The following is an 11761-nucleotide window of genomic DNA, read 5'->3' on the forward strand; positions in this document are numbered from 1 at the left end:
ACGAATTTCAATTAAACATTTCGACCGTAAATTTAAGATGGGAAATTATTCACCGGTTGTTCAGCACCCACATTTTTTCAGTGCTTTCTCAAGAGAACACTTTAATACATTGATTTTCATTATTCTCTGTTAATGTTTAATAGCAATTTGTAAATGTTCATCGGATTATTATTATTTTTTCAAAAGACGCGCCAACAGAGTGCCGCGCCATTATGGTGGCACTGTTGTAATAACTAATCGTAACAATATTGTGATTAGACGCCGTGATATTGTTCTGACATTATATGTTATACCTATTGTGTATCTGTAATTCACTTTCTGAGTTTAAAATGTGCTTGTTGTTTGTTAAACATTAAAATAAGATCAAGCTTATTCTACTACGCATCGTTGGGATTTGATACTAGCTGTTGGTATTATATTTGGTAAGTTGGACTCGGTCGTTTTCCCGTTCTCAAACAACATTTACAATCGTAGACTTAATCGGTTTTCAAACGCGAACGTTTAATGATCATCTCCTTTGGTTCTAAAGTCGATAAACACAAATGGTTGACGTTTGAAAACTCTTAGGACCATTAATGATACATTTTTAAAGTAAACTTCTAGGTTTGGAAATATGTATCCAATTTGACATAATATTATTGCAACACTTAAAATAATTTGTTTAATTTGAAAAAAAAATGTAATTACTTTTCGCTACTTATTTGTTGTCATGCCAAAGTCCTTAAAATATATACCAGTTTATTCCTTATTATTGTACAATAACATCAGAATTTGTAGTTATCAAAATACCCCAATTAACTAGATATTTAAAGCATAGGTGTACGCAAACCTGTATTTCAGGGGTGCTACAATACTTTTGGGCTCTATCTTAACAAAACATATGGATTTATTTAATAAATAATGAAATAAACGACCTATAGTCTTATATTTAATACTATGCAGAGATGAAACTAGGAATTTTTACGTCTGGGGAAAATTTTAAAATTACCCCTTCCGTGGACCAATAATCAAATATTCTGGAGAGTTTTTTCTAACAATTCCAATCATACTTATTGAGTTTTAACCTAATATTAATATTTAACAAAGTTAAAAATATCAAATCAGTTGTTAATAATTACAAATATTACACCTTCTAAAATTTTACATCAGAATGAATCCCCATCTTCCACCTCCTAGTTCTGTCCCTGATATTATGGTATATTAGTCCCAATGAATATGTTTTCCTTTAATCTCATATTTTCTTCTAAGATAACTTCAATTATTTATGATTTGTACTTTTGTTGTCAATTAAAGCTGTTATATTATCATTGGAAGTTTTTGCACTTAAATGTAGAACAATTTGTTTTATTTTTTTTCTATCACGAAATATTTATTTTTTACCAAATATTTTAGAAGAAATTACATTTAATTCGAGCATCATCAGTTAAAATATGGTTTCCTTACTTGACGTAATTCGTAGGGACCCATTTGCAATATTCCGGAAGGTGCCTGGGCACACACTGCATCCCCTGTGTATACGACTGTGATTTAAAAGCATACATTTATTTTAACTATCCTAAGACTTTTCAATTTTTTTTTTTTTTAAACACAAGTATTTCACTGTTTTAAAAGTTATGGTGCAAAAAGAAATGGGTATAAAATGTTAGTTTTTAAGTTATAGTATTTTAAAATTTGCATATAAATACTTGTAGAGGATTTATTTACCTAAAACGTATTTACTTTGTCCTATCATCTATCCTTTATGGGTTTTCATAAAAAATCAGTGAATATATTTGATTGAAGTTCTATGGTGAGCTTCTGTATCGACTGAACAAGAAGACTGAAGACCCCTACCTGTAGACAGTAGTTATTATAATTAAAATTAACGTTTTGACTTTGTAAAATACTGTAATTAATAATCATATATAGGGGAAACAAAAAAAAAAATATGCACATTTTAAAATGTTATAACTTAAAAATTATTGTTTTCATTGATTTTTTATTTTGCACCATCGTTGTTAAGACTAAAATACTTGTTTCAAAAAAAAAAAAAAATGAATAGTTGTGAGGTAGATAATTTAGATCTGTTCCTATTTAAAATATATTTATACTTTGATAAATTATTTTCACAGAAAAATTTACAATTGAATTTTAACTATGGATTACCAAAATCGTCCTGGTGGTAAAACTGGTGGCGGTGGCGTAGCATCATGGACAGAAACTAATAAAGATAGACGTGAACGTCTTAGACAATTGGCTCTGGAAACTATTGATCTTCAAAAAGATCCCTATTTTATGAAAAATCATTTAGGTAAATTATTAATTTATTATTCTAATAACAGAAAAAATTAATTTTAATTTATTAAATATTTTTAGGGTCTTATGAATGTAAGCTTTGTTTGACTCTACATAACAATGAGGGTAGTTATTTAGCACATACTCAAGGTAAAAAGCATCAAGCAAATTTAGCTCGTCGGGCAGCTAAAGAAGCTAAAGATGCTCCACAACAGCCAGCACCTGAAAAACCTCGTGTAGAAACTAAGAAGTTTGTCAAGATTGGGCGACCTGGATATCGAGTAACTAAACAGAAAGACCCAGAGACTGGACAACAAAGCTTACTCTTTCAAATTGATTATCCTGGTTTGTTTTTCATTTTATTAACTATAATATATAAAAGAATAAAATTATTTTGTGATTAATACTTTTAAAATAATAATAAAATATTCTTAAATAATATAAGTTAAATAATGATTATAAAAATAAAAACTCTTACCTGAAGTTTTATTGATGTGTGTATTTTTTTATTTTATAGTATGTTTTTTTTACATCAGAATATTATTTTTTGAATCAAAATCAGTTGTAAATGTTTATGCATCAATAAATTTCAGACGACTATTTACATTTTTTTTTAATATTTAACAACTTAATAAATTATTTGTGTATGAAATAATTTTTTATTTTTATCATTATAGTATCTTTAGTTCTGTGTTATGTTTTATTTATATAACTTTTTAATGTTTAGAAATAACTGATAATGTGCGACCACGTCATCGTTTCATGTCAGCCTACGAGCAGAGAATTGAACCACCGGATAGGAAATGGCAGTATTTGTTATTTGCTGCTGAACCTTATGAAACAATAGCTTTTAAAGTCCCCAGTCGTGAAGTAGATAAATCTGAAATGAAATTTTGGGCTCATTGGAATACTCAAGCCAAACAGTTTTATTTACAATTTGCATATAAGGTTGAACAAATGAAGCCACCACCTCCAATGAAACCTCCTCCACCATCTTTACCACCACCACCACAACACAACATGGTGCATCAACCTGGATCAAATATGATGTCTCATATGTTCCCTCCTCCGCCTATGTATAATCCTGGACCACCATCAATGATGAATAACATGATACCTCCACCACCTCAATTGATGGGTCAATAAAATTATTGAAATATATATAAAAATTAAATTAATTGTGTTTTTAGTTATATTACTCTAAAAATTAACATAATCGTATAAATATATAATTGAATAAACTTGTAAATTAAATTTCGTAAAATGTAAAACGTAATAATAACATATTGAAATATAAAAATTATTCAATGCTGCAATGTTACTTTTGTGTATTATGAATATTTGAATACCAACAATTTAAATCAGTGGTTTTCAGCTTTTTTAACAATGCGGCACACTTCATTTTCAACAAAATTTTCATGGCACACCAATCCATATATTATGTAAACCATATTATATATATATATATATATATATATATATATATATATACATGTAAACTATTTACAGTTCCTCTATTAGAGGGTTATTTATTGTGAAATATATTAATGCAATTGATCAATCGAGATGGCTGCAATAGGCATACTTACAATAAATAATATTATATGTATCTGCGATTAGTTTGATTTGTTTTCATCTTGAATATCAATAATAAGCTGGTAAATACATACTGATAAAACAATTTATAGATTTATTGTGGCACACCAGTTGAGAAATATTTATTTAAATTATAGGGTTGATAGAAAGAAAAAAAATCAACAATTTTTTCAAAATTTCAATGTGTCAAATTCAATTTATATTCAAATTATATTTCCAAAGAAAATAAGTTTTATCTAACAAAAGTTTAAAAGACAATTTTTTATTTTTACTGATATAAATCATAAAAAGGTATCTTGAAGTCATTTAAATAGAGATATGTATGTTGATTTACTTTGTAATTAACTGATGAATGATGTAGAAAGTTCATGTATCGTTTTTTAAAAATCATTTTTTGATATAAATATAACAATAAAACAGTATAGTCTATAGATATTCATTAGACTAGTCATAATCACGATTTCGAGATAATAATAATAAATCGCGTTCAAAATTTATGCAATGATAATATTATTAATAGATTATTTTGATCCTAACTTAATTAATGTGATTATTGCAATAACATTTACAAGATAAATTTAAAATAAAAACTTTTATATAGTTATTTGAGTTATATTATAAAACTTGTAATATGTTAAATAATATATCACGTTATTTTTTAATATAATTCAAATATTTGTATAGTTGAATCATCTGGGAGGGGGCTAAACAATACCTTTGGCCCTCTCAAAACTATTGGGGGTAGCACTTTTCCCCCACAATTACACCAATACCTATAGACAAATAAGCGTATTCATAATCTATGTTAGGGCTATGAAGAGATTTTTCTCGTTCAACAATCTTTCGCCACTACATAACGTTTGAATAGTATTAGCTAATTTCTAAATTTTCAACATAGTTATCATCAATATACTGTTAATCACGGGACATGAAAAAATTGAAGATTCTTCACGGATTTGAATAGGGATCAGATAGGTTTGACCTGATGAAATCGTAACAAGTTTAAAGGCACAGGATTCTTCACGAATGAAGTTTAAACCCGTTCATCATGTCCCATATGAATCTGGAAGAATCACTAGTGGTATCGGTCGGATTGCTTTATATGGTCATTTATCCCGTACGGGTCGCTCAACGGACGCGTGTCGATGCTAACCGTCGACAGTTTTCTGGGGGCCACGAACGTTAGTGTCCAGCGGACGGGACACGTACACTGTTGCCGACGGATATCTTGGGCAGCGGTGGTCACGCGTGGACAGAAAACCGCGGAAAACGTAGACCACGGCAGGCTGGCTGTGTGGATCGGCGAAACGTGCGCCGTTCAGCGCCATCGGGCGGAATGTACGCGAACCGCTCATCGAGGAAAAACTGCAATCGAAGCAAACGCAACCGCCCACCCCCTCCGCAACGGGTCGTGAACTCGTTCCGTTCCGTTGATAACACCGCGGCGCGTTGTTATCGGTGTAAAAGAATTTCAAAATTTTTAATTTATTATTTTTTCTCCCCCCGACGACCGGCTCCATGCCGTCAAAGGTCGATTCCGCCGATCGATCATCCCAGAGGAACTGAAAACTCGACAACAATTCGTTTTCCTCCTTCGTCGTGCCACCCCACCTGCGCCCGTCAAACGGCGGTGTTACGCAACTACGATCGTTTCCTTATCGGCTTTATTCGAAAACATTAACCGTTCTCGTATCAAGCGCTGAGCAATTAATTCTGTTGTGCGCTCACGTTCGTTCAGATCATCACAGGTCGCCGCCGACCTTGGGGACAGCAATCGTCGTAGAACAATTATAGCAGTCGTTCCGACAATTCGTGGAAAATGAACGTCCCGACATCCTCGTGGTCGTTTACGATCAATTGGGACCAATTATAATTGCATTTGAATTAGACCTGAACAACTGGTTGTGACGATGATCATTATCCAGGTACGTTATCAGCTAGAACATGAGTGTATCCGTGTGGTGAAAACCTTTTTTTTTTTTTGTTCGTTATCGCAGACGTTCTTTAAGGGCTTCGGCTCCGGTCTTAAATTGCCTGGCGTCCGTGTCAACTGCAAAACTCTGCTGACTGAAAGCAGAAAAACACTGTGCAACAATCAGCTGCCACTAAATCCCATGAGACTCATTCGATGCTGTTCCACCGACAGAAAGGTTCTGATAACTGAACAATCAAAACCAATCGATAAGCCAAAGAATAACAGAATAGTCATCAGTACCCTAAGTCCGTACTTAGAACTCATGCGGTTTTCTAGACCCATTGGTATATACATAGTACGCTACAAAAATAATTTCAAATTGCTTATCGGACATTTTATTTTTAGGTTGGTTGCTTTTATATTGGCCGTGTACATGGAGTATAGCTCTGGCCTCTGCTGCAGGAGAATTTCCAAACTTTGAAATGCTAGGTTTGTTTGGTTTGGGAGCTGTAATGATGCGAGGTGCTGGTTGTACGATAAATGACATGTGGGACAGAGATATAGATAAATGTGTAATATGATTACTTCTGTAAAGTATAAATTCTATAAAGAGACAGTCTCTGTAGTAAAATCTTCATACATAAATTTAAATTTTGAATTTTTTTCCCTCATTACTATTCTAAGCACCTGTTTTGCTATTTACATAAAGAAAAAAAATTAAGATTGTAATAATTGTATACCCATAAGAGACCAACATTATTTTTAAAGAGATTGACTCCAAATAATTTATACTCTAATGTAATGTTACTATAATAGTAGTGATATCTATTTTATTACTAACTGCTTGAATTATTCAAACTTATGCTACTAATATGAACTCTCACTTTAAATATATTTAATTTATATGCAACTTTTTGTTAGTTGAATAAATGTAAATTCATATTTTCACAAAATATTTAAATTTATTTATAAACTATATTAACTATTGTGAATTTTAAATGACTTTCATAAGTCTGTTTATTTGAGTATTAAAACTGAAAAATGTCAATACAAGTTTAATTTTGGTTCATTATTTGTCATCAAGTAATACTTATATTATTAACTTGACAACAAATTATGTATTTTGAGCTTATTTGGAGTTTATTATTCATTGAATAAATATGAATTTATACATTAACAAAATACTCAAATCAATAGATAAATGGGTAGATAAACTATATTTATAAATATTAATTTTAAATAACTTACTTCAATAAATCTGTTTATTTTGAGTATTATTAAAGTTCAAAATTTAAAATAAAAGTTTTATTTTGATTCACTATCATTAATGTAGTATGTACAGTATAACAATAAGTCTTTATTTAAGTAAAGAAACATTTTTAGGTTGAAAGAACAAAAAATCGACCACTTGTCATTAAATCATTAAGTATGTTTGATGCATGGGTGTTCCTTGCTGGTCAGTTGGGTTTAAGTCTTCTCGTACTGTTGCAGTTAAATTTGTATACCATAATGGTTGGTGCTAGCTCATTAGGTAAGCTTAATTTGTCTCATTATTAGCAATTGTAATTTTTAGTATATAGCATTATGTTGATGTAATTTTACTCAAGCAGATAATAGTTATGGTGAAACAATTGTCTGGGAAATTGCTATTTCATTATGTATACTTAAAAGAAAATGTTTTAATTTCCAAAAAAAAAAAAAAAAATACTTTGTTTATGATTGTTTACATTTTTGTGAAATTTAATTATATGTGTATAATTATACTCAGTTAACCTAATATATGTACAAAATAATATATTTTTATTGACAGTGGTGGTTAGTTTAATTTTTTTTGGGAGGGATCCTTTTACATTATCTTATAATATATGAAAATAAAAAATATTTAACTCATTAATAATTTATTATTTAAAATCTTAAAATGTAATTCTTACACAAACAAAAAAAACATGGCATAGCATTCTAGTTACAAGACAAAATATATAAAATATAATATAACACAACCTAAATGCATGGTTCGGGGAGATCTAAACCCACTGGATCCCCTCTCACCATAAAACCGCCACTGTTTATAGACATTTTATTTTAAATTAATTGTTATATAATAATAGGCAGTGGTATATTTTTTCGGGGGGGGGGGGGATTCTCTGATCTTGACCTCCCAAGAAAAAAAAAAGAGTTCAAAAGTCATAAATGAGATTCTTCGAAAGTACAGAGAAAAAGAATATTATTTTATATCATGTGATTGTAAATAATTTGTATTTATAATAATAATAAAATAATATAATTATCAATTCATACCTTATAAATATTTTTATAATATCTAAAAATTACTTATTTTTTCAAAAAAATTTAAACCCCTTCCAAAAAAAATTGAAAATACCCTACTGGTAACAGGTAATTAATTTAATAAAATTGTATATGAGGTAAATGCATTATAACAACTCAAGTTATAAGACAAAAAAGTTAAATAATTTTTTAATTACAAGATATTTAATTACTGTTTAAAAAATTATTTTATAGTTAAACATTTTGTAATAACTTTTCAATAATAATAACCTAAAGTATTTATTTTTTTCAGTTCTAGTGACATTATATCCTCTTATGAAACGAATAACATACTGGCCACAATTTGTATTGGGGTTAACTTTCAATTGGGGAGCTTTATTAGGATGGGCTGCCATTCATTCTTCAATTGATTTTACTGCCTGTTTACCATTGTATGCAGCTGGTGTTATGTGGACACTTTTTTATGACACTATTTATGGTCTTCAAGTAATTATATATAATGATCAAAAAATTCATAGAATACTAATTCAAAATGTTGAATTATCATTTTAGGACAGAAAAGATGACAGCAAGCATAATATTAAGTCAACCGCTGTTCTTTTTGGATCTAAATCAAAATTGTGGTTAACTACTTTTGCCTCTATGTCATTAAGTAGTCTTATAATATGTGGTGTTAATACTGGTCAAACTTGGCCATACTATTTAGCTGTTGGTGTAGCTGGTGCTCATATGTTTAATCAAGTAATTAAATATAAATTATTAATAGTAAATGTAAGATAACAAAAAACAATGTATTTGGTTTTGTTACAGGTATATACGCTGGACATATACAACCCTAAAGATTGCGGAAATAAATTTATTTCTAATAATCATATTGGTTGGATTATGTTTTTGGGAATTGCGTTAAGTACTTTATTAAAAGTTTCTAATGATAATGTTAATGAAAAAACAAATTCAGTAACCAATTAAAGTCACAATTATATGTAATTTTTTTGTTACCACAATATGACAAAAATATGTTACTTTATAAGTTATTAGAATACATGGATTAACCTTAACTTTTTCTATTTAATTTTGTGATGTAAAATATTGTTGATATTATGTGTTTTAAATTTAGTTCCTAAAAATCAAAGGAAAATAAAGAAACTAGTCTCTTAAAAACAATTGTGTTGCATTAATTATTCATCAATATTTATACCTAAAATCTATGTACAAAACAAATACAAATTAGTTACATTTCTAGTTCTTGTTTTTTTTCTTCCCTCATCTCGATCAATATCTTTTGTCTTACTAATTCTTGGTGTTTCATTGATTTTTCATAATTTTTTTGGCGCTTAGCTAATCGCTGAAAAACATTTAAATACTTTTGTTCATAAAATATTATTAATTTAAAAGTATTAAAATGATTTATATATTATACAATAAATAATTGTATGAACAAAAACAGTAGTGTCAATTAACTGTACTAGTTGGGACTGAGAGGCGGGCCGGATAATTAAACAATCATTAGAAATTTAAAAATAAAATTAAAAACTAATTTACTAGGTATAATACTAATTATAATACTTATACATAATATAAAAAATAATAAAATAAAAATATAACACGTTTCATAAGATGTACACAATAAAAATAACATAACAAATGATAAAACTAAAAATAAATTTGTACACAAAATTTTGTAGTGAGGATAAGCAATGCTCCACTGTATTAACAATTGTTATTAAAATTAAATTAATATGATTTAAACATAAAAACTAATATCATAGTTATTAACTATTTAAGATTTTTAACTCATTGTTTATGTATTAATATGATTAAATATTAATTTAGTACATTTATGTAAAATATGTATTAGTACATATCTTGTAATTTTAGTTTTTACATATAATTGTGAAATATATTTAAATAATACAAAAAATTTTAGCAATAATTCTAGTTTAATTTTAAATATTTACTGGAATATATATAACATTTTATACATATATAGATATTTATAGCAGAGTGATATACATTTAATATTTAAAAAAAATTTCATAAATGGTGATTAAAAAAACAACCATATACCTAATAAATAATAATATTACAATAACAAGAAAAAGTAATTTATTTTAGGAACATCTGAATTTTAGTCTACATTTTGTATCTTGTAACAAATTGTTGGTCATTTATTAAAACAACTAATCAATTATTATTTATATTTATTTATTGTCATCTAACAATTAGTAACGAGATGAAACTGCTTTATAAAAAGTAGATTTTTCATGTGTTAATGCATTGATTATAAAACATTTATAATTCTTGCTTAATATAACTAAAAAATTAACTTGTACAATTCATAATCATTTAATACATTATAACATCAATTTCAGTTAAAGGTGTAAATTGAATAAGGGTAAATAAAAAAAAAATACAGAAATATATTACGAGGTGCAGAAGGGATTAGCCACCTCTTGTGCGTATAAATGACAACTTATACTGTAGTGAGTTACAGTTACAGATGTTAATACATAATTAATATTTGTAATTGATTCTAATTCTAATGTATAAACGTTTCAACCAAATTTTTAATAAATACATAATTTACCTCTAAATGAAAGCAGTGAACCATTCGATTGTAGGCATCATCACACCTTCCAAGAAATTTTAAAAATCTGTGCTGAAAATGTCAAGTCAATAGAAAAAATAATATGAATTAGTCCAACAATAATAATTAAAAAATAATTTTCATAATGGCAATCTCTTACTTTTTCGGTACAATCTTTATATTCGAAAGTGAAGGTATTGCATTCATTGGTGTGCAAATGAGGTGACAAATCGGGATGCATGACGCGTACTATTTTAATTTTAAAAAGTACCAAATTATTTTATAAGGGTTTAGAAATTACAACTTGTGTCGCAACAAATATAATTATCAAAAACGGTGAACTATTTTGATACAATTTATGTTACATTTGTTATCGGTTATCCTATCACCCATTATCAAGAACATATATAAATATGATATGGCAATAGATAATACTGGGACAGGTTTTTAGATTATAAAGGATTCCTCATACAGAAATTATGAAAAAGTAGGAGTGGGAAAAATTGGACCGTGACGTCATCCGTAGGATAGTTCTGACAGAATATATATTCTCTAACACATTTTCTGTGGTTCTAACGCATATTTTTGTTGTCTATTTGCATTTTACTTGGTCGTAGTTGAATAAATACATTATTTTTATCAAAATTTCAAGTTTTTATTCAATTCGATTATATATATTAATAAAATAATAATTTATATTAATTGATAATAATTGATAATAATTAATAGATAATATTATTATATATTTGATCGTTCATATATCAATAAATTTAAAATCTTCTAACATAATTTATTAATTACTAACTTACCAATTTAATCTAACTTAAACGACCCCGCACCATGTTACAACTAACCCCAATACTGTAATAGATTATAACAAAAATAAATCATGTCATCAAACTATATATCAATTAATGTGTTTATTATTATAGGCCTATAGTCAATAAAATAAAAATAATCAACATTCCTATGTATTGGCATAAGAAGAAAATCGATAGGAAATATTATTTTATAAGATACAGCTATAATATCAAGTGTTACAACTACACCCGGTCTGCCCTACCCCCGATTTAGAAATGCTGCTCTACAATATGTCTTTATTC

General features: G+C 28.2%; 3 protein-coding genes across 3 annotated transcripts; 2 read left to right on the forward strand and 1 right to left on the reverse strand.

Moving 5' to 3' along the window:
* Nucleotides 1-278: 278 nt before the first annotated feature.
* On the forward strand, nucleotides 279-3452 carry LOC112681821 (splicing factor 3A subunit 2). Its single transcript, XM_025552137.1, has 4 exons — nucleotides 279-422; nucleotides 2112-2290; nucleotides 2356-2619; nucleotides 3002-3452. Exons 2-4 carry the CDS (start codon nucleotides 2137-2139, stop codon nucleotides 3418-3420), a joined length of 837 nt encoding a protein of 278 aa, XP_025407922.1. The 5' UTR covers nucleotides 279-422; nucleotides 2112-2136; the 3' UTR covers nucleotides 3421-3452.
* A 1242-nt stretch (nucleotides 3453-4694) lies between these two features.
* Nucleotides 4695-9124, forward strand: LOC112681831 (4-hydroxybenzoate polyprenyltransferase, mitochondrial). The gene is made up of 7 exons (XM_025552145.1): nucleotides 4695-5795; nucleotides 5868-6129; nucleotides 6191-6357; nucleotides 7169-7316; nucleotides 8364-8557; nucleotides 8624-8812; nucleotides 8882-9124. Exons 1-7 carry the CDS (start codon nucleotides 5781-5783, stop codon nucleotides 9038-9040), a joined length of 1134 nt encoding a protein of 377 aa, XP_025407930.1. The 5' UTR covers nucleotides 4695-5780; the 3' UTR covers nucleotides 9041-9124.
* A 101-nt stretch (nucleotides 9125-9225) lies between these two features.
* Nucleotides 9226-11055, reverse strand: LOC112681832 (COX assembly mitochondrial protein 2 homolog). The gene is made up of 3 exons (XM_025552146.1): nucleotides 10819-11055; nucleotides 10659-10730; nucleotides 9226-9416 (listed from the first exon to the last, which is right to left on the reverse strand). The coding sequence occupies exons 1-3, from the start codon at nucleotides 10897-10899 to the stop codon at nucleotides 9303-9305; spliced, it is 267 nt and encodes an 88-aa protein (XP_025407931.1). The 5' UTR covers nucleotides 10900-11055; the 3' UTR covers nucleotides 9226-9302.
* Between the last annotated feature and the right edge of the window lie 706 nt (nucleotides 11056-11761).

This window comes from Sipha flava, unplaced genomic scaffold (genome assembly GCF_003268045.1).
Source record: "Sipha flava isolate LNK unplaced genomic scaffold, YSA_version1 197_pilon_pilon, whole genome shotgun sequence".
NCBI lineage: Eukaryota > Metazoa > Arthropoda > Insecta > Hemiptera > Aphididae > Sipha > Sipha flava.